Source organism: Cheilinus undulatus, linkage group 6 (assembly GCF_018320785.1).
Source record: "Cheilinus undulatus linkage group 6, ASM1832078v1, whole genome shotgun sequence".
Taxonomy (NCBI): Eukaryota; Metazoa; Chordata; class Actinopteri; order Labriformes; family Labridae; genus Cheilinus; species Cheilinus undulatus.
The window spans coordinates 976,116-997,200 of NC_054870.1; the positions used below are offsets into that span (position 1 = coordinate 976,116).

At 39.5% G+C, this 21,085-nt stretch overlaps 1 protein-coding gene across 1 annotated transcript in view; it reads right to left on the minus strand.

The window, feature by feature from the left end:
• exo1 (exonuclease 1) overlaps window positions 1–21,085 on the minus strand; it is a 29,596-nt gene that overhangs the window by 4,733 nt on the left and 3,778 nt on the right. The window contains exons 2-13 of the mRNA XM_041788896.1: window positions 20,494–20,689; window positions 20,251–20,370; window positions 18,919–19,042; window positions 18,560–18,697; window positions 18,190–18,402; window positions 14,528–14,715; window positions 14,301–14,403; window positions 14,002–14,215; window positions 13,204–13,393; window positions 12,244–12,796; window positions 11,990–12,079; window positions 9,918–10,108 (exon numbers count right to left, since the gene is read on the minus strand). Of these exons, the coding sequence (XP_041644830.1) occupies window positions 9,918–10,108; window positions 11,990–12,079; window positions 12,244–12,796; window positions 13,204–13,393; window positions 14,002–14,215; window positions 14,301–14,403; window positions 14,528–14,715; window positions 18,190–18,402; window positions 18,560–18,697; window positions 18,919–19,042; window positions 20,251–20,370; window positions 20,494–20,654 (2,285 nt within the window). The 5' untranslated portion in view covers window positions 20,655–20,689. The remainder of the gene's footprint in view (window positions 1–9,917; window positions 10,109–11,989; window positions 12,080–12,243; window positions 12,797–13,203; window positions 13,394–14,001; window positions 14,216–14,300; window positions 14,404–14,527; window positions 14,716–18,189; window positions 18,403–18,559; window positions 18,698–18,918; window positions 19,043–20,250; window positions 20,371–20,493; window positions 20,690–21,085) is intronic.

A 21,085-nucleotide genomic window follows, 5' to 3' on the forward strand; every position in this document is an offset into this window, starting at 1 on the left:
TAACACACTATAACTACTACTACAAAACACACTATAACTACTACTACATAACACACTATTACTACTACTACAAACACACTATAACTACTACTACATAACACACTATGCTACTACTACATAACACACTATAACTACTACTACAAAACACACTATAACTACTGCTACATAACACACTATACTACTACTACAACACACTATAACTACTACTACATACACTATAACTGACTACTACATAACACACTATAACTACTACTACAAAACACACTATAACTACTGCTACATAAACACACTATAACTACTACTACATAACACACTATAACTACTACTGCTACATAACACACTATAACTACTACTACATAACACACTATAACTACTACTACAAAACACACTATAACTACTACTACACACTATAACACTACTACTGCTACATGCACATAACTACTACTACACACTATAACTACTACTACATACACACTATAACTACTACTACATAACACACTATACTACTACTACTACATAACACACTATAACTACTACTACAAACACACTATAACTACTACTACACACACTATACTACACTACATAACACACTATAACTACTACTACAAAACACACTATAAACTGCTTGGCTGCTGCTAAGCTGCTGCTTAAGCTGCTCTGCAACGCACTGCTGCTGCTGACGCACTGTAGCTGCTGCTTTGTAGCTGCTGCTGCATGACGCACTGCTGCTGCGCTGCTGCATTGGCTGCTGCAATGACGCACTGGCGCTGCTGCTGCCAGCCTTTTCTGCCTGCCCAACTATGCTGGCTGCAGGCATGCTGCTGCGCACTATCGTGACTGCTGCTGCAACATGACACTATTAAGCTGCTGCTGCATATTTGCACTGTTGAACTGCTGCTGCTGCATGAGCGCACTGTACTGCTGTAGCCTGGCTGCACTGCAGGCTACTGCTGCTGACAACAACTGCTGCTGCATGACAGACGCAAAGCAGCTGCTGCATGACACTGCTGCATCAACTTGCTGCTGCTACGCATAACGCGCTGTACTGCTGCATGACACGCTGCTGCTGCTGCTGCCTGCAGCCACTACTTTGGCTGCTGCTGCAAAGACGCACTGGCTACTGCTGCATGTTATCACTGCTGCTTCACGCACTGCTGCTGCTGCGGCACACTGTAAGACACTGCTACAGACACGCACTGCTGCATGACTGCTGCAGCTGCTGCAAGCGCACTGTATGCTGCTGCTGCATGACACTAGCTGCTGCTGCTGCTACACACTATAACCTGCTGCTACTAAAGACGCACTATGGCTACTGCTTGGCGCACTATAACTGCTGCTGCATGACATTGCTGCTGCTGCGCAGCACACTGTAGCTGCTGCTGCCAAACTTGCTGTATGACTGCTAAGCTATGCACAGGTATGCTACAGCTGCTGCATGAACACTACTTACTGCTACTGCTACACAAACAGCTACTGTAGCTGCTACTGCACAGACGCACTATAACTGCTGCTGCATAACGCACTATAGCTACTGCTACACACTATAGCTACTGCTACATGACACGCTATAACTAGCTGCTACATAACACTATAACTGCTGCTACATCATGACACTATAACTACTACTGCAACGCACTGTACTGCTACTACAAGACGCACTATAACTGCTGCTGCAACATAGCACACTATAACTACTACTGTCACTACTGTACAACCACTATAGCTACTGCATAACACTAACTGCTGCTACAGAAACACTATAACTACTGAGACACTTTTTTTAACTGCTACTACCTGAAAACTATCAGCTACTGCTGCTGCTACAACACTATAGCTGCTGCTGCAAAGACGCACTATAACTGCTGCTAGCATCCCAACTTGCACTGCAACAGTACTGCTACTGCAAGACACTGTAGCTGCTGCTAAAGCACGCACTGTTGCTGCACTATGACACTGCTGCTGCTGTAGGATTACTGCTGCTACTGCAAGGCACTGCTGCTATACACTGCTTTTACTGCATGCTCCACTACTACTGCTGGTGCACTGTCTGCTGGACTGCAAGACACTGTTACTACTGCTACGCAGACACACTATAACTACTGCTACAAAGACACTATGCTTCTGCTACATGTAACACTGCTGTAACTGCTACTGACAAACACACTATAACTGCTACTGACACAAACACACTATAACTACTGCTACAGCACACTGTAACTACTACTACAAACGCACTATAACTACTGCTACATTGACACTATACTACTACTATGACACACTGTGCTACTGCTGCAAACGCACTTTTGCTACTAACTGCTGCTACATCACTATGGCGCTACTGCGCACTGAGCTGCTACTGCAAAACACACTGGATGCTGCTGCTACAGAGGCGCACTGTAGCTGCTGCTACGCGCTAGCACTGTAAGCTGCTGCTAATGACGCACTGTAACTGCTGCAGACAGCGCTGTAGCTACTGCTTACATTAGCACACTGGCTGCTGCTGCGCACACGCACTTTCTGCTGCTGCCACTAGGCTTGCTGCTGCTGCTGCAAGACGCACTGTGGCTGCTGCTGCAAGGCACTATGTGAGCTGCTGCATGGTTATCTACTGCTACGCACCTATTGCTACTACTGCATGCGACACTTTATCTGCTGCTGCAAGAGCACTATAGCTGCTGCTGCATGGCAACGCACTATGCTGCTGCTACCGACGCACTATGTAATGCTGCAAAAGACGCACTGCTCACTGCTGCTGTGACGCATACTACTAACTACTGCATGGCTGCTACTACTGCTGCAAGACACACAGTTGCTGGCTGCTGCAAGGCGCACTGTTGCTGCTGCAAAGGCCTGTAACTATAGCTGCTGCTGCATGACACTATTCTGCTGCTGCATGCCAACGCACTGTAGCTGCTGCTAAGACGCTTGCTGCTGCTAAGGCGCACTGTAGCTGCTGCTGCATGACACTGTAGCTGCTGCTGCATGGCACTGTGCTGCTGCTACCACCGTCAGCCAAGCTGCTGCTCGTACAGCACTGCTGCTGCTGCTGCAAGACGTTTACTGCTGCTGCAAGACGCACTATAGCTGCTGCTGCTGGCTGAACCACTGTAACTGCTGCTACGCGCACTGTAGCTGCTGCTGCATGGCGCACTGTGCTGCTGCTGCACGGCGCACTGTTGCTGCTGCACCAAGACACGCTAGCTGCTGCTGCATACGCACTGTAGCTGCTGCTGCTGCAAGGCGCTATAGCTGCTGCTACGCGGCACTGTAGCTGCTACGAACGCACTGTACTGCTGCTGCAGACGCACTACAAGGCTTGCTACTGAGCGCTGCTGGCTGCTGCTGCAAGGCGCACTTTGCACTGGCTTGCTGCTGATCGACATGCTTGGCTGCTGCCAAGACGCACTGTAACTACTGCTGCAAGGACGCACTGCTAACTGCTGCTGCATACGCACTATAACTGCTGCTGCAACATGTCTGCACTGTAACTGACTGCATAGCACAGTGTACTACTGCTACAATGTGAACGCACTATAACTACTGCTACAAGACACTATAGCTGCTGCTGCATAACGACACTGTAGCTACTGCTACAAGACGCATTATACTGCTGCTACAACGCACTGTAAGGCTGCTGGAATTGAGCTACGCACTATAAGCTGCCTACAAACTAGCTGCTACTGCATGGCACTATAGCTGCTGCAGACGCACTATGCTGCTACAAGACACTATAACTGCTGCTACATAACGCACTATTGCTACTGCTACGCGGCACTGTAGCTACTGCTGCTGCGACACTGTAGCTGCTGCCACTGGCACGCTGTAGCTGCTGCTACATTAAGCACTATGGCTACTGCTGCATGACGCACTATGAAGCTGCTGCCAGACAGGCACTGCTGCTACTGCAAACACTGTAAACTGCTGCTACCACACACTGTAGCTGCTGCTGCAGGTACTGCTACACTAAACTGCTGCTATGTACGCGACACTGTTACTACTGCACATGCATGACGCGCTGTGTTGCTGCTGCTAAGATGGCGCACTATAACTACTGCTACAAGACACTAGCTACTGCTACAGCTTACTGCACAGGATTGCTGCTGCAAACGCACTATCTTTACTGCTGCAAAAATACGCACTGCTGCTGCTGCAAGGCGCACTGTAGCTGCTGCTGCTACTGCTTTGCTGCTGCTGCACGCACTATGGCTGCTGCTGCTGCAAAGCGGCATGCTGCTGCATGCTGCTGCTGCTGCATGACGCACTGTTGCTGCTGCTGCATGACACCATGGCTGCTGCTACAAGGCGCACTATGGCTGCTGCTACATGACGCGCATGTGGCTGCTGCTGCATGACGCACTGCTGGCATGACGCTGTTGCTGCTGCACCTACGCTGTGCTACTGCTGCTGACGCACTATGGCTGCTGCTGCATGACTACTGCTGCTAGCTGCAAGCTGCACTATAACTGCTGCTGCACGATAACGCTGCTATACTGCTTGCTGCTGCATGGCACACTATAACTACTACTACATAACACACTATTAACTACTACTACAAAACACACTATAACTACTACTACATAACACTCTATAACTACTACTACATAACACACTATTACTACTACTACAAAACACACTATAACTACTACTACATAGCACACTATAACTACTACTACATAACACACTATTACTACTACTACAAAACACACTATTACTACTACTACAAAACACACTATAACTACTACTACATAACACACTATTACTACTACTACATAACAAACTATTACTACTACTACAAAACATACTACAACTATTACTACATAACACTCTATTACTATGACTACATAACACACTTTAACTACTACTACATAACACACTATTACTACTACTACATAACACACTATTACTACTACTACAAAACACACTATAACTACTACTACATAACACACTATTACTACTATTACATAACACACTATAACTACTACTACAAAACACACTATAACTACTACTACATAACACACTATAACTACTACTACAAAACACACTATAACTACTACTACATAACACACTATAACTACTACTACAAAACACACTATAACTACTACTACAAAACACACTATAACTACTACTACATAACACACTATAACTACTACTACATAACACACTATAACTACTACTACATAACACACTATAACTACTACTACATAACACACTATAACTACTACTACAAAACACACTATAACTACTACTACATAACACACTATAACTACTACTACAAAACACACTATAACTACTACTACATAACACACTATAACTACTACTACATAACACACTATAACTACTACTACATAACACACTATAACTACTACTACAAAACACACTATAACTACTACTACATAACACACTATAACTACTACTACATAACACACTATTACTACTACTACAAAACACACTATAACTACTACTACATAACACACTATTACTACTACTACAAAACACACTATAACTACTACTACATAACACACTATAACTACTACTACATAACAAACTATTACTACTACTACAAAACATACTACAACTATTACTACATAACACTCTATTACTATGACTACATAACACACTTTAACTACTACTACAAAACACACTATAACTACTACTACATAACACACTATAACTACTACTACATAACACACTATAACTACTACTACATAACACACTATAACTACTACTACATAGGACATTACTACTACTACAAAACACACTATAACTACTACTACATAACACACTATAACTACTACTACATAACACACTATAACTACTACTACATAACACACTATAACTACTACTACATAACACACTATAACTACTACTACAAAACACACTATAACTACTACTACATAACACACTATAACTACTACTACAAAACACACTATAACTACTACTACAAAACACACTATAACTACTACTACATAACACACTATAACTACTACTACATAACACACTATAACTACTACTACATAACACACTATTACTACTACTACAAAACACACTATTACTACTACTACAAAACACACTATAACTACTACTACATAACACACTATAACTACTACTACATAACACACTATTACTACTACTACAAAACACACTATAACTACTACTACAAAACACACTATAACTACTACTACATAACACACTATAACTACTACTACAAAACACACTATAACTACTACTACATAACACACTATAACTACTACTACAAAACACACTATAACTACTACTACATAACACACTATAACTACTACTACATAGGACATTACTACTACTACAAAACACACTATAACTACTACTACATAACACACTATAACTACTACTACATAACACACTATAACTACTACTACATAACACACTATTACTACTACTACAAAACACACTATAACTACTACTACAAAACACACTATAACTACTACTACATAACACACTATAACTACTACTACAAAACACACTATAACTACTACAACAAAACACACTATAACTACTACTACAAAACACACTATAACTACTACTACATAGCACACTATAACTACTACTACATAACACACTATTACTACTACTACAAAACACACTATTACTACTACTACAAAACACACTATAACTACTACTACATAACACACTATAACTACTACTACATAACACACTATTACTACTACTACAAAACACACTATAACTACTACTACAAAACACACTATAACTACTACTACATAACACACTATAACTACTACTACATAACACACTATTACTACTACTACATAACACACTATTACTACTACTACAAAACACACTATAACTACTACTACAAAACACACTATAACTACTACTACATAACACACTATTACTACTACTACATAACACACTATTACTACTACTACATAACACACTATAACTACTACTACAAAACACACTATAACTACTACTACATAACACACTATTACTACTACTACATAACACACTATAACTACTACTACAAAACACACTATAACTACTACTACATAACACACTATTACTACTACTACAAAACACACTATAACTACTACTACAAAACACACTATAACTACTACTACATAACACACTAACTACTACTACAAAACACACTATAACTACTTTTACATAACACACTATAACTACTACTACAAAACACACTATAACTACTACTACATAACACACTATAACTACTACTACAAAACACACTATAACTACTACTACATAACACACTATAACTACTACTACAAAACACACTATAACTACTACTACATAACACACTATAACTACTACTACATAGGACATTACTACTACTACAAAACACACTATAACTACTACTACATAACACACTATAACTACTACTACATAACACACTATAACTACTACTACATAACACACTATAACTACTACTACAAAACACACTATAACTACTACTACAAAACACACTATAACTACTACTACATAACACACTATAACTACTACTACAAACACACTATAACTACTACAAAACACACTATAACTACTACTACATAACACACTATAACTACTACTACATAACACACTATAACTACTACTACATAACACACTATAACTACTACTACAAAACACACTATAACTACTACTACATAACACACTATAACTACTACTACAAAACACACTATAACTACTACTACATAACACACTATAACTACTACTACAAAACACACTATAACTACTACTACATAACACACTATAACTACTACTACATAACACACTATAACTACTACTACATAACACACTATTACTACTACTACAAAACACACTATAACTACTACTACATAACACTCTATAACTACTACTACATAACACACTATTACTACTACTACAAAACACACTATAACTACTACTACATAGCACACTATAACTACTACTACATAACACACTATTACTACTACTACAAAACACACTATTACTACTACTACAAAACACACTATAACTACTACTACATAACACACTATTACTACTACTACATAACAAACTATTACTACTACTACAAAACATACTACAACTATTACTACATAACACTCTATTACTATGACTACATAACACACTTTAACTACTACTACATAACACACTATTACTACTACTACATAACACACTATTACTACTACTACAAAACACACTATAACTACTACTACATAACACACTATAACTACTACTACATAACACACTATTACTACTACTACATAACACACTATAACTACTACTACAAAACACACTATAACTACTACTACATAACACACTATAACTACTACTACAAAACACACTATAACTACTACTACATAACACACTATAACTACTACTACAAAACACACTATAACTACTACTACAAAACACACTATAACTACTACTACATAACACACTATAACTACTACTACATAACACACTATAACTACTACTACATAACACACTATAACTACTACTACATAACACACTATAACTACTACTACAAAACACACTATAACTACTACTACATAACACACTATAACTACTACTACAAAACACACTATAACTACTACTACAAAACACACTATAACTACTACTACATAACACACTATAACTACTACTACATAACACACTATAACTACTACTACAAAACACACTATAACTACTACTACATAACACACTATAACTACTACTACATAACACACTATTACTACTACTACAAAACACACTATAACTACTACTACATAACACACTATTACTACTACTACAAAACACACTATAACTACTACTACATAACACACTATAACTACTACTACATAACAAACTATTACTACTACTACAAAACATACTACAACTATTACTACATAACACTATTACTATGACTACATAACACACTTTAACTACTACTACAAAACACACTATAACTACTACTACATAACACACTATAACTACTACTACATAACACACTATAACTACTACTACATAACACACTATAACTACTACTACAAACACACTATTACTACTATTACATAACACACTATAACTACTACTACATAACACACTATAACTACTACTACATAACACACTATAACTACTACTACATAACACACTATAACTACTACTACATAACACACTATAACTACTACTACATAACACACTATAACTACTACTACATGACACACTATAACTACTACTACATGACACACTATAACTACTACTACATGACACACTATAACTACTACTACATAACACACTATAACTACTACTACATAACACACTATAACTACTACTACATAACACACTATAACTACTACTACATAACACACTATAACTACTACTACATGACACACTATAACTACTACTACATAACACACTATAACTACTACTACATAACACACTATAACTACTACTACATAACACACTATAACTACTACTACATAACACACTATAACTACTACTACATAACACACTATAACTACTACTACATAACACACTATAACTACTACTACATAACACACTATTACTACTACTACATAACACACTATTACTACTACTACATAACACACTATTACTATTATTACATAACACACAATATTCAAATGTTATTCTGAGACACTGACAACTTTTAGCTAATAATCAAACCATGATACTTTAAATCATCACTGGTCACTTCAACTCTACTCCTCAGAATGTCAGAATGTATCCTGTATATAACAACTGTATTTAACATTCAGACTTTTGCTTTTTTTTTTTTTTTACCTACTTGCCTCTAAGGATCAAAAAAAGACAAGTATCGAAACTCAACCTCTAAACATTTTACACAGATTGTTTTAAAGGGATTCAAAGTGAAGCCAAAAGGAATATTTATTTAAAAGTAGTTTGAGTAATTGTATTTTTACTTTTTGAAGCTGAAATTCTTCCAAAGGCTGCTGATTGTGGCCTGGACACCAGGGTTGTTCTCATTATTAGAGATTTTCTTTGCAGAACCAACAGACTTCTTCCTCAGGCCGCTGGCCTTGGCTGGTCCCAGCGCTCCCACTTTTGCTGCTTTACCTTGGCTGTCAGACCTAGGCTTTGACAGACCTGAAACCTGAATGAAGAGACAACATGGGTAGAGTTTTAGCACACGGAGGAAACAGAACAGCTGCTATATACCATTATTAATCTGCCTTTATGGTTAAAAAACCCTTGCTACCAACTAAAAGCCATTTTAAAGAAACTCTCCAGACTGGTTTGTGGTTGGTCACGGCCTGCTCCACTGTGACATGGTAAAACCAGAACAGGAGAACATGATTCCTGAACAGCAGGAGTATTCAGCAAGTCATCTCCAGCTCAGATACTGCCACGTTTGCCAGGTGATATTGTGACAACAAACAGAGGAGAATCTAGTTCACAATACGGCTTTAAGCTCAAACTCTGTTTTCCCCATCTAACATATAACTGCTGTAAACAGAGTTTCTAAAAATCTTCACCCTAGAAGGAATTTCCAGAAAAGATTGCTCTCTGTGACCTAAAACACAGTTTGAATACATACAAAACGCACAGAAACAACACCGTTTTCAAAACCCCTGCTTAAGGAGGACTAGACCCATGTCTGACTGAGACTGTCTAATTTAAATATCTCAAAGACAGACTATGGGCACACTTACACTTCGATCAGATGCCCCTTCTGTGCCAACACACCTCAGCTCTAAACAGTCAAAGAGAACTACACAACAGTTACTCTGCTCACCTTGTAACTTGTTTGAGCAGTTCTGGTCAGATATGTTCTCTGCTCCACCAACAGTCCTATCAACTATACATCACATCCACATTATGCACCAATGATTGTCTGAGTGCACCAGCAATCCTACCAATCACACCAGCCCTCCTCTTCCATCTGTGTTTATATATAAACCAACACATGATTAGATTAAAGCAGGGATGGACAATTTTTTAAAAGATATCCAAGTTTGATTATTTTGACTTGTATGGAAAATTTTATATGAACTGTTAGACTGAAGACAATGATCATTGTCGTGTCATTCTCATTTGATTAAAAACCTACACAAAAATAAAGAAAGCAGGATATTTCAAAGTAGACTAAAATACTTGAATCATTGCATCATGTGTAGGGCATAACATCCCTACTGTAAAAACAGTTTTAAACATGTCAGGTTAAAGAAATACTTTAACTCTGATTGTATCTAGTCTTGAGTTAATTTCCTGGCCCTACCCCAAACTGGACTAGATGACCTGGTCAGCCACTTTGCTTCCTGCTCACTTGTTGGTTGATTGTCTAGTATGGGACATAGCAGGTTAACAGGAATAAACTCCGTAGGACCCAGCTGACATGGGATATATCACCGCCTGCCATGGTGACTCTTCTTTCATACTGGGACAAGGACAGTGGTCCAGTCAAATGGCCTAATGGAGCTATAACTATGGCTCAACTCAACAGTGCATGTAAACATAAGGACTTAGGTTATGAAAACTCAGTGTTTCCCAGACTTCCTCTGGGCTGTGCACTCAGGAATACTAATGTTTTCTCAAATACACTGGAAACCCATTATAGTACTGAATTAGTCACTTCTCCCCTCCTAAGAGAGGCTGCACCTCTAAGTGCCCTTTCTCCACTTACCCTGCCCCTCCTGATCCTTCATGGGAAGATTAAATAAAATCAACTCTTCCTTGTTTGGAAAGATCAAAAAGTTGATGATTGAGTACGATTATTGTTGGGATATTAAATGACAAAAAACTACTGAAAACAAGGTTATTCTAGATTATTCTAATCCTATTAAAACAACTTGTATATTGTGCTTTAAGTGTCGGAGCTCTGAAGGAATTTATTCATTGAACAAATACTCTGTGTAGCCAGTAAACCTGCAGAGATTTTCCTCTATGATCTTTGTGTTTTATAAGTCAGACAGTTTTTGTTCAAAACAAGAAATCTCAGAGTGAAACAATTGATGGGGAACTGAAAGTCTCTCACCCTTGATTTCATCACGTTGAGTTTTGGATCTGTTCCCGGTGAGTGTGTGGGACTTGCGTCTTTCTCCGAATCTCTGCTTGAGTTTATATCCTAGGAAATGACATGAAAGACACTTGCAAGTCAAATAACCAAAAATAACTTTCTTTACACCTACTCATGAGGCAGGAACCTGACAATGATGCAAGCATGACAGCTGACCCGACCACAAATGTACAGAAATTCAAACTGAAGGTGGAGATTAGTAGAGAACCTACACATGCAGCATCCTCCTGGTGGGAGGAGGGGAAGCTGTAGGTAGAGACATCCTCTTTGTGGCAGGAAGTGAGGTCAGACTGGGACTGTGAAAAGTAAGCGCTGTCCTGGGACGGAGGGGTATCTGGGAGCTCATCTTTGTTCTTTTGGTGTCCCTCAGCTGATGACAGGCGTGTTGGTGACGCGTCTTCGGGTGATCTGTGCGTCTCTGTGGATGAAGACAAATTTTCCTTTTTATACTGAAACTGCTGCAGGGCGCTAAGGCCTGAGGTAGACTTGGGCATTCTCAGCCTTTCTGTGGAGGGGGAGCTGCCTGTCCAGTGAAACAGTCTGAGCCCCTGACTGGCTGAACTGGGAGACATGATGGCTGGTGTCTGAGGCGGACTGGGGGTTTCCACAGATGGACCATCGGGTGAATCGCTGTCGCTGGTCTTTGAGCTGGGAGAGTTGTCCTTAGCAGGACTCAGAGATCTGGGCTCCACATTCTCAAGAGGATCCTGTCGAGTAGTCGCCTTGGTGCTCACACTGGCTGCAGTGGTGGAGCTGCTGAAGAACCTACACGTAAAAAATACAACAAAATTAGTTTAACAGACAGCTTAATCTCTATTGCAATCTATGGATAAGGGATGCATGGTTTGATTTCAGTCAATATCCAATATGCCAGTATTTCTAAACTAGTGTTAGACCAACACTGATACAAACATATTTTTACTCATTACAGACAGCTAATTGTGCTCATGGGAATCTAAAGGACAAGCAAAAGAAAGTAAGAAGGAAATGTCACCTTTACTAGAATTAGTCAGCTCCTCTTATTGTGATTAGGGCTGAACAACGCTTTTTAAATATTTAACTGCAAAACTTTTTGTGTTGCTTGCTCTAAATGGTTCTGTCACTATATATTTACTTTGACTAGACTGGACAAGAAGATGACCAATAAGACAGGCCTAGATCTGTGATGTCACCTGCTGAATCGTCCCTCGCCATCCTCCTCAGCTTCCTGGTTTCTTCTCTGCAGCAGGGTGGCGAAACGGTTGCGTGGGCGGGGCTGTGGACTAGTTAATGTCGGCTTGTCTGGCTGCTTGTCTGACCTAGATCGCTTCGGACTGCAGATGGAGTACTGCTGCAGCACGTCTTGGTCTGATATACCAGAGTCTATGAAAGACACACACCAAGTTACACTCCAGGGGTCAAAGGTCACCTTTATTGCTTTGATCTAAATAAATGTTTCAGCATCTGTTGGGAAATTTTTGGAACGTAAGAATAATCTTTATTTATATATTGTTAATATAAGCCATTTTTAAAATTCATTTATGCTTAGGGATCAGAGTATCTAATAAAAGCACGCAATGCAGATGATGTAAAATTGGAGCACAATTGTGTTCAATAATAATTTTAATAATTGCGCTCCCTATATCAAGCAAAATAATGGAGGTAATCATTTTGACCATTATTGACCAGCCCATTTATGAAGCTTTGTTTCCTAACTTAATTCAACCACACAAAGACTAAACTAAAACTGGTAGGCACTTTATTTTACATGACAATCAATCTGATCGGGACAAGAAACAACTTATTACTGAGAAAAACACAAAAACATTCCCAATGCTATGGAAAAGGGCATTTTTTAAAGTAAATTGTCCCAAAGTCTAACTTTAAACATCCATGGTTCTACAGTGGAGGATCTGTTCACTGGGAGGCTAACATAGATTCATCTCTATTAAATTTATGATAAATGGAAACATTGCATGTGCGCAGCTCACCTTCCCGAGGCCTCTTCACCTGCAGCTCTCTACATGGCAGCCTCAGACCGTCTAGACTGATGACTCTCTCCTTCCCCCTGGTGGACGGAGGCCTTTCTGGAGAGATGTCAGGCTGGGGCAGGGCAACAGATTCTGGTTTGAAGCCTCTGCTCCAGATACTGGGTCCAGTGGAAGCTGGGGAGCTGTTCCAGCTGCTACTGCGGGGTTTACTGGCCTGAAACAACATGCATAAGCTCTTTAAATCTAAAATTTAACACTTGGACATGATTACCAGGACTCTGCTAGTTCAGATGTGATACCTGTTGCAAAGGTTTGTCTGGGCTGAAGTTGTCTATCGTCTCCATCGTGTTGATGTCAATGTTCCCCATGGCCATCTGCAAGCCTTTCTCATCTCCCAGGTTACTGGATTCAACAGACTCAAGGATGGAAATACTGTACAAGTCATGAAATAAACTCACAATTTCAGAGAGGGGGACAAACAGTTTCATGCAAAAACCTGACAGGAGTATTTAGGACAGGAGGATACATTCCAGCATAGCTGAGGGTGGCTGGGTCAATGTGCTCTGGGTACGGGTTTAGAGGTACGACTCTCCTCTTCACAGGATCAAACACCAGCTGGTAGAGGAAGGTGTTGTTGGCTCTGGTAAATCCCTCAATGTACTCATCGGGGACGACAAGATTCATCTTCAGGTACTGGCCCATCTTTCTGATCACCTGAGGGGCATCAAGTACCAACATAAACCATCTACAGATGGAGCACTGCAACAGAGTTTGACTTTATCATCATTTTCATGCTGGTATGAGGGTAAATGTGTTCTCTTATCAGTATCAGACTGAAACAACTGACTATTTCAGTTTAAACTAATGCAGTATCATTAATGAGCGACAATAAACATAACTTTTGCATTTCTTCCATCTAAGCTGCATTCTTAAATACACACACACACACACACATATATATATATGTATTTGTGTGTGTAAGTGTACATAGGTGTACCTATAAATATCTCCCATTTTTAGATTACATATTTTGTATTTATTCATCATCCTAATTGCATCCTCATGCTAACTCTATTTTTTGCTCTACATCTCTAATGGCGTGCTTTGTGCTTTCTTTGCTGCCATTAACTTGAATTTTTCTTTGTGGGACAAATGAAGGAATATCTTATGCTGAAGGTGATAAGAAATGTTTTTGATCAACTCAAGAAGTTTACGTGATAAACAATCAATGAAGGAAGGGGGTCATATGAACATCACTTATAGGCTAGGTGCTGGGTAATTCAAATTGAGCAGCACAAAGCGGGAGGGGGATATGCCCATACACTTATTCATTGCTACTAAAATTTTATCAAATCTCAACATTTTGACAATGATTGTCCTCAGGTGATACTGATTTGACTTAATAAAGTTTAATGTGGCACTGAGATAGTGTGCACACATATTTGGCGTTTGTGTAAAAAGTACGGTGGCCGAGAAGTCTCACACGAATGCAAATTCAAAACGCTTTGCAAAAAGAAAAACACGACGACATTTGACAAAAACACAAATACAAAAACTTGCTGCAGCGCATGAATACAAACACTCAGCGATGCGCAAGGATACATAAAGCCGGCACAGCGCAGAGGCAACCAGATTCCACAACAGCACAAATATACAACTTGGTGCAGCAGATGCAAATAAAAACTCACAACACAACGGAAGTGAGGCCATTATTAGGGACGGACCTGATAGTCTGCTAACGGCTCCGTATTTATAAATCCTGAGGCATATTTAACTCATCAAACAGTAAAAATTCCTCTCATACTGATATAAAAAAGTCTAAATACTTCATCCTAATCTGGACACAGGATGACAAATGACACAAGACGGCGCTGAAAGGATCCAAAATTACCCCATTTCATGGTGCGTGCAGGGATGTCAGAGGGATTCTGACAGAGCAGACATGCAGAAGACCGACCGTAGAGGTTCAGACACATGTTTAGAGCCCAGTTTTCTCAACAGTCATTCAATGTAATGTATATTTATGATGAATATTCCAGTCTTGAAAATTCATCATTAGGTAACACTGAATAGTAGGGCTGGGACGATTCACTTTTCTCCCGATTCGATTTTTTAGGTGCCGATTCGATTTAAATTGCGATTCTACGATATTGCCAATTTTTGCAATCTTTAGTTAGCTTTTTAAACACCAGTGAAAAAGATGAATGATAATGATGCCGACAGACTATATCAGGAAAAATACACATCACATGTGAATAACCATACATCTAGAGAATACAAAATAGTTATAAAATGGTCAAGTGCAGGATTTCTCAGTTTATTCACAACAATTTAGTATCAATTTCACAGAATTTGACACAGACTGAGCTAAATACTGAATATGAAGTGCATAAAGTCTATACATATGTGTGTAGTATATATATGTATAACTTATTATGTAATTTTAAGTTAATATCGAATTTAACAATGTAGAATTAAGCTATTTAAAAAATATATAGTCCTGCATCATCTCGCATTTTACCTATCTTTGTTCAATCTGAAGATGAGGATTTTCCCCATTTGATGCACTGAATGAAAATGCTGCCGTGATTTTTTTATTAAGAAAAGGGGAATAAATTATTATAGAGTGAATGTACTCCAATCCTTTATATTTCATACTTTATCAGTTTTTTATGTCATCACATAATGTGTTTGTGGAGGGAGACTATGGGAGACGAGCTGATCGTCACGTCCAGCTTTCAGACTGATGGACTGTGTTTTGCGGAGGGCATGACGTGACAGGCCAGTATTTCTTTCTGGTGTTACCGAAGCCGTCATTCTTAACGACACTACACAGGACAGGTCCTTACAGATAAAACGACTGTGATTATGGTTGCATGAGTAGAGACCAGCGGTAGCTTCAACGGGCTTGATTGTTGACGTTAGCCGTTAGCTGTAGCGCTAGATTCGTCGTGTTGTCTCAGTATTTTACTCTGGCATGGCATAAATTGCAAACGACTGTCTAACTCCTGTCTAAGTTTGTGCTGTCTTTAATGTTTTGGAGGCCAAAATAAGTCTACACATCCACTATGAATGCGGCAGAAGTTGCTCTGCTAACAACTGGCTCACGCAGACCGGAAGTCTCGTGTGATCTCGTTGTCTCAAGAGAGAAGAGGCAAGAGTCAACTGCCAGCTGGCGATGCCTGCCGCCAACTAGTGGTCAGGGTGTGAAATTACACCACAAACTACCGCACCAACAAGGTGAATAATTAGCTAATTAATTAAATATTGATACTGCATTTTAAAATATCGATACAATATCACGCCAGAAAGTATCGCGATATTTCAGTGTATCGATTTTTTGTCCCACCCTTACTGAATAGGTTCCTAAATAACAAAACACCATGTGGTACAAGAGAAGTGTGATACTGTTGCCTGACTTTTTTAGGTTTCGTGCAGGTAAATCCTCTGTCTAAAGAAGCTAATCAATATTTTTGTATTTAAACATGCAACAGTTATTAATTGGTACATGCATCTTATAATGGATCATTTATATTTATAAATAATCCAGCAGCCTATTTAACAGTGTTTGTTCAATTAATATATGCTGGACTCTTTTATGTGCTCTCACATTCCTGTTTTTCATTTTTAGGTCTTTCATGTTTAAGCTTTATATTTCTCTGTGTATTTTTTAATAACTAAATGTTATGTTTAAAGACTGTTCTTTAGAATTTATGTTTATGTCACAATTCACTGTTTGAATGTATGTCAGTCCAAGGAAGTTTCTTTTTTGAGCCACATCCTGAGAGGGGCGGAGTCAGACAGTTCTAGAGCCTCAGACAGAAACAGCTGGTTCTGAGCAGGGCTGAAACAGAGAGGGTTTTTAGACATGCAGAAATCCAATCCTGGAGTGTTTATTCAGCAGCACACAGGCATGTTTGTGGGACCTTTGAGACCGACATAAACTTGTCTTAAAGGGGTAAAATATGTGACCTTTAAGTTAAACAAAGCCTAAACATTATGCCATCACATTTTTGTCAGTTAATACTCATTTAGCTCTTAAAGGCAAATATAACATGAAGGGTCAAATTTTAAAGAGTTAAGACTAGCACTATATTGATCCTTTCTCTGAAAAGGGTGCCGTTATCAGATAGATGCCATCAAGCTAAATGCACACATAAACTTTACAGTCTTGTCATCAGGCCTTACCTTGAGGATGTCGGGGTCTTTGGCCAACCGCAGCAGTTTGCAGGCCTTGCCCAGTCCAATACCGTGCAGGGAGGCCAGATAGTCGCAGCCAGACAGGATGCACATGTGACGAAACTTTTCCTCTGTGAAAACGTTCCCCAGAGAACGGCAGCGACCCAGGTTACTCTGGTCTATCTCTAGGCCGTTGCCCTGTTTGTCCATTTTAAGAATCACCTTCAGGATTGTAACAAGACAGATTAGTGAGCTGGTGGTCGATGTGGAAAACCTTTTTGGTGCTCAGAACTGTCACAACTATTTGTATACTGTGATCAGGGTTCTTCTTTGTGTTTTTATAAATGTGTAGATTGACAGAAAAGTCATAACTTAATACCTTTTTGCAGCCAAAGGCCAGCAGGTCAGAGTCTTCTGTGATGACAGCCTGGGCCAGACCAGATTTAGTGAGATAAGCTAGCTGGGCATCTGCTTCATACGGAGCCACAACACAGTCGACTCCTCTGGCCCTTGCAACCTGGATCAGAAAAAAAAAAAAAACATCTTTAACATACTTTAGTATACATGCAACATTGCAGAATGTGGTCATAATTCAAGAAACAGAACAGAGCACAACAGGCAAAACACTGTGATTTGTAAATGGGATAAAATATTCATATCTGCAAACAATGGAGACTCTTTGGGAGCAGGCAGAGTCAGGTGTTTCATATAAATATGGCAGAAGAAAGGAAGTCCCACCTTTATTAGGTTATGAGCCATGGCCGGAGTGATGTTGACACAGCGAGTAAAACAGTCTCTGGCCTCAGACACTTTTCCTTCACGTAGCAGCTGTCTTCCTTTCTGAAGGTTGGCTTCTCTGCGTCTGAAAGAAACAAACCATTATTCAGATTTATCCAAAATTATTATTTAAAGGAAACCAAAGAACTATTTGAAACAAAGTGAGACATAAACCTAAAGGTATTCTGTCAGGAGACCTGATGAGATTAAACACCTTAAAATTGCAAGGGGAGGGGGGGTGAAACATTGAAAAAAAAAAAAAAGTGAGATTTTTCAAAAGAGGAGCAAAGGTGTTAAATATGGGACTGGTGTAGTGTTGAGGTAGAGTCATATTTACAGTGAAAAGTCCCAGTAATACCGTTCTCCTGTGGAATGCCTCCTGTCCAAACAGATTACTTGATAAGAACAGTTGTATTATAATCTATTAAAGCTTCAAAAAGACATTTGTGGCTGTTAAAGAGAAAAGCAGGATGGCCACAGATAAAGCTCCGCTGCCTTGCCGTCACCTGTCTACAGGTGGGTACATTCCTCTGTGCGTGTAAACAATATCAGTGTTTCTGTTTAGGAATGCAGCTCTTCAGATAAGCCAAGCTTTGTCTCAGCCTGTTTATTAGCAGAAATGAAAAACACTGGCTTATTGTGCTTGGCATCGGTGAGTCTAGATTTGTGTGGGAGATCATGTAACAGAGCTTCATGTCTGTTATGGTCACATTTGTCTGTACAGAAATGGTTCCTGTTTGAGTGATGGTGTGGCCACCGTCTGCTGTTTCTCTTTAAACCATTGGCTGTAGGTCTTATCATTTGTTGTGTCCTTAAAGGCAAGTGGCTCTCTTCCCCTTCATTAGAGAGATTCATTCCTGATATGTTGTGTAAAAAACCCAGTCTTACAGCCATTCACTGGATGTTCAACCAAGTCCTCAAACTCTTTCCTTCAGATAGCAGCTTAAAAGGCCTATAAAAGGAAAATCCTCTTTTTTTAATCTCTAAAATGGCAGAAAAAATGTCCATCACAGTTCCAGGGAGATCTTAAAATTCTCTGTAAAATTCAAGCTACAGCTCAGAACCCACAGAGATTTGATTTCTAGGAGAGCTAAGGAGCACATCGACACATGTGACATGGTGAACCAGTAAAAGCTCAGCTTCTTGCTTTATAATGCCCTTAAAACATGGCCGGATGTTAAGAGAGATATAAATAGTATGTTGGTGTTTAAATCAACAGCGAGACTTGATTCTTTTGTCCTCATCATGCAGCTCTAACATCGTATATCAAATACAGTCAAGGTAAAAACTCACTCTCTGCGTGCTTTTTCCACTTCCTGTTTTGAAGGCAAATTGCGTCCATCAAACACCAGAACTGGTTTTATACTGAAGCTCAACAGCATGTCCACAAATTTCATGCAGTACCACACATACCTAGGAGGCAAAATTAAAAAGTTAATATTGATTATGAGCCTTAAATCCATATTAGAAGAAAAAAAAAGCTTACAGGTACATCCGTCGGCCCTTTTTCATTGAAGTGAACATATAAATGCTTACTGATCAGTGGGTTCTCCTTTGGCAAGCTTCTCAGCACAGGAAAACGCTCCTTTGTGCAGCCAACAGTACGTGTCCACAGCCACTGTCTGCCCTTTGTATTTTTTGACACTGATGGGCTCTCCTGCATCTTTGATGAACTGAAGCAGTCCAGGGATTCCCATTTTCAGCTGCTGATGGAGTCACAAAGGTTCTGTAGCTGCACAAGAATCAGGAAAATATGCATTAAAGCAACCTGCCATCCTGGGAACTTTAAGCCAAAAACAATAAAGGGAAATATCTGTTCTCTTGAACACATAATTCACATCCATGGTAATGTTAATACATAAAGGTGCCAGATAAATACGCCAACATTGTCCTTGGATAAAACTCATTGCCCAGATTTGCTCCCACTGCTGCTTTAGTGGCATATGAATGTAAATGGCTGTGTATGAAACAGATGAGTTAATATTGATGACCACTTCACATAGAAACCTTCACCATCAGAGAGTAATTGGTTGGTGATGACCTGGAGTGTAAAAAGTAAGGATGGGTAATCAATGGAGTTTCAATATCAATCACTGAGAGCTGTTTGGTAAGGTTTGGTAATGTGGTA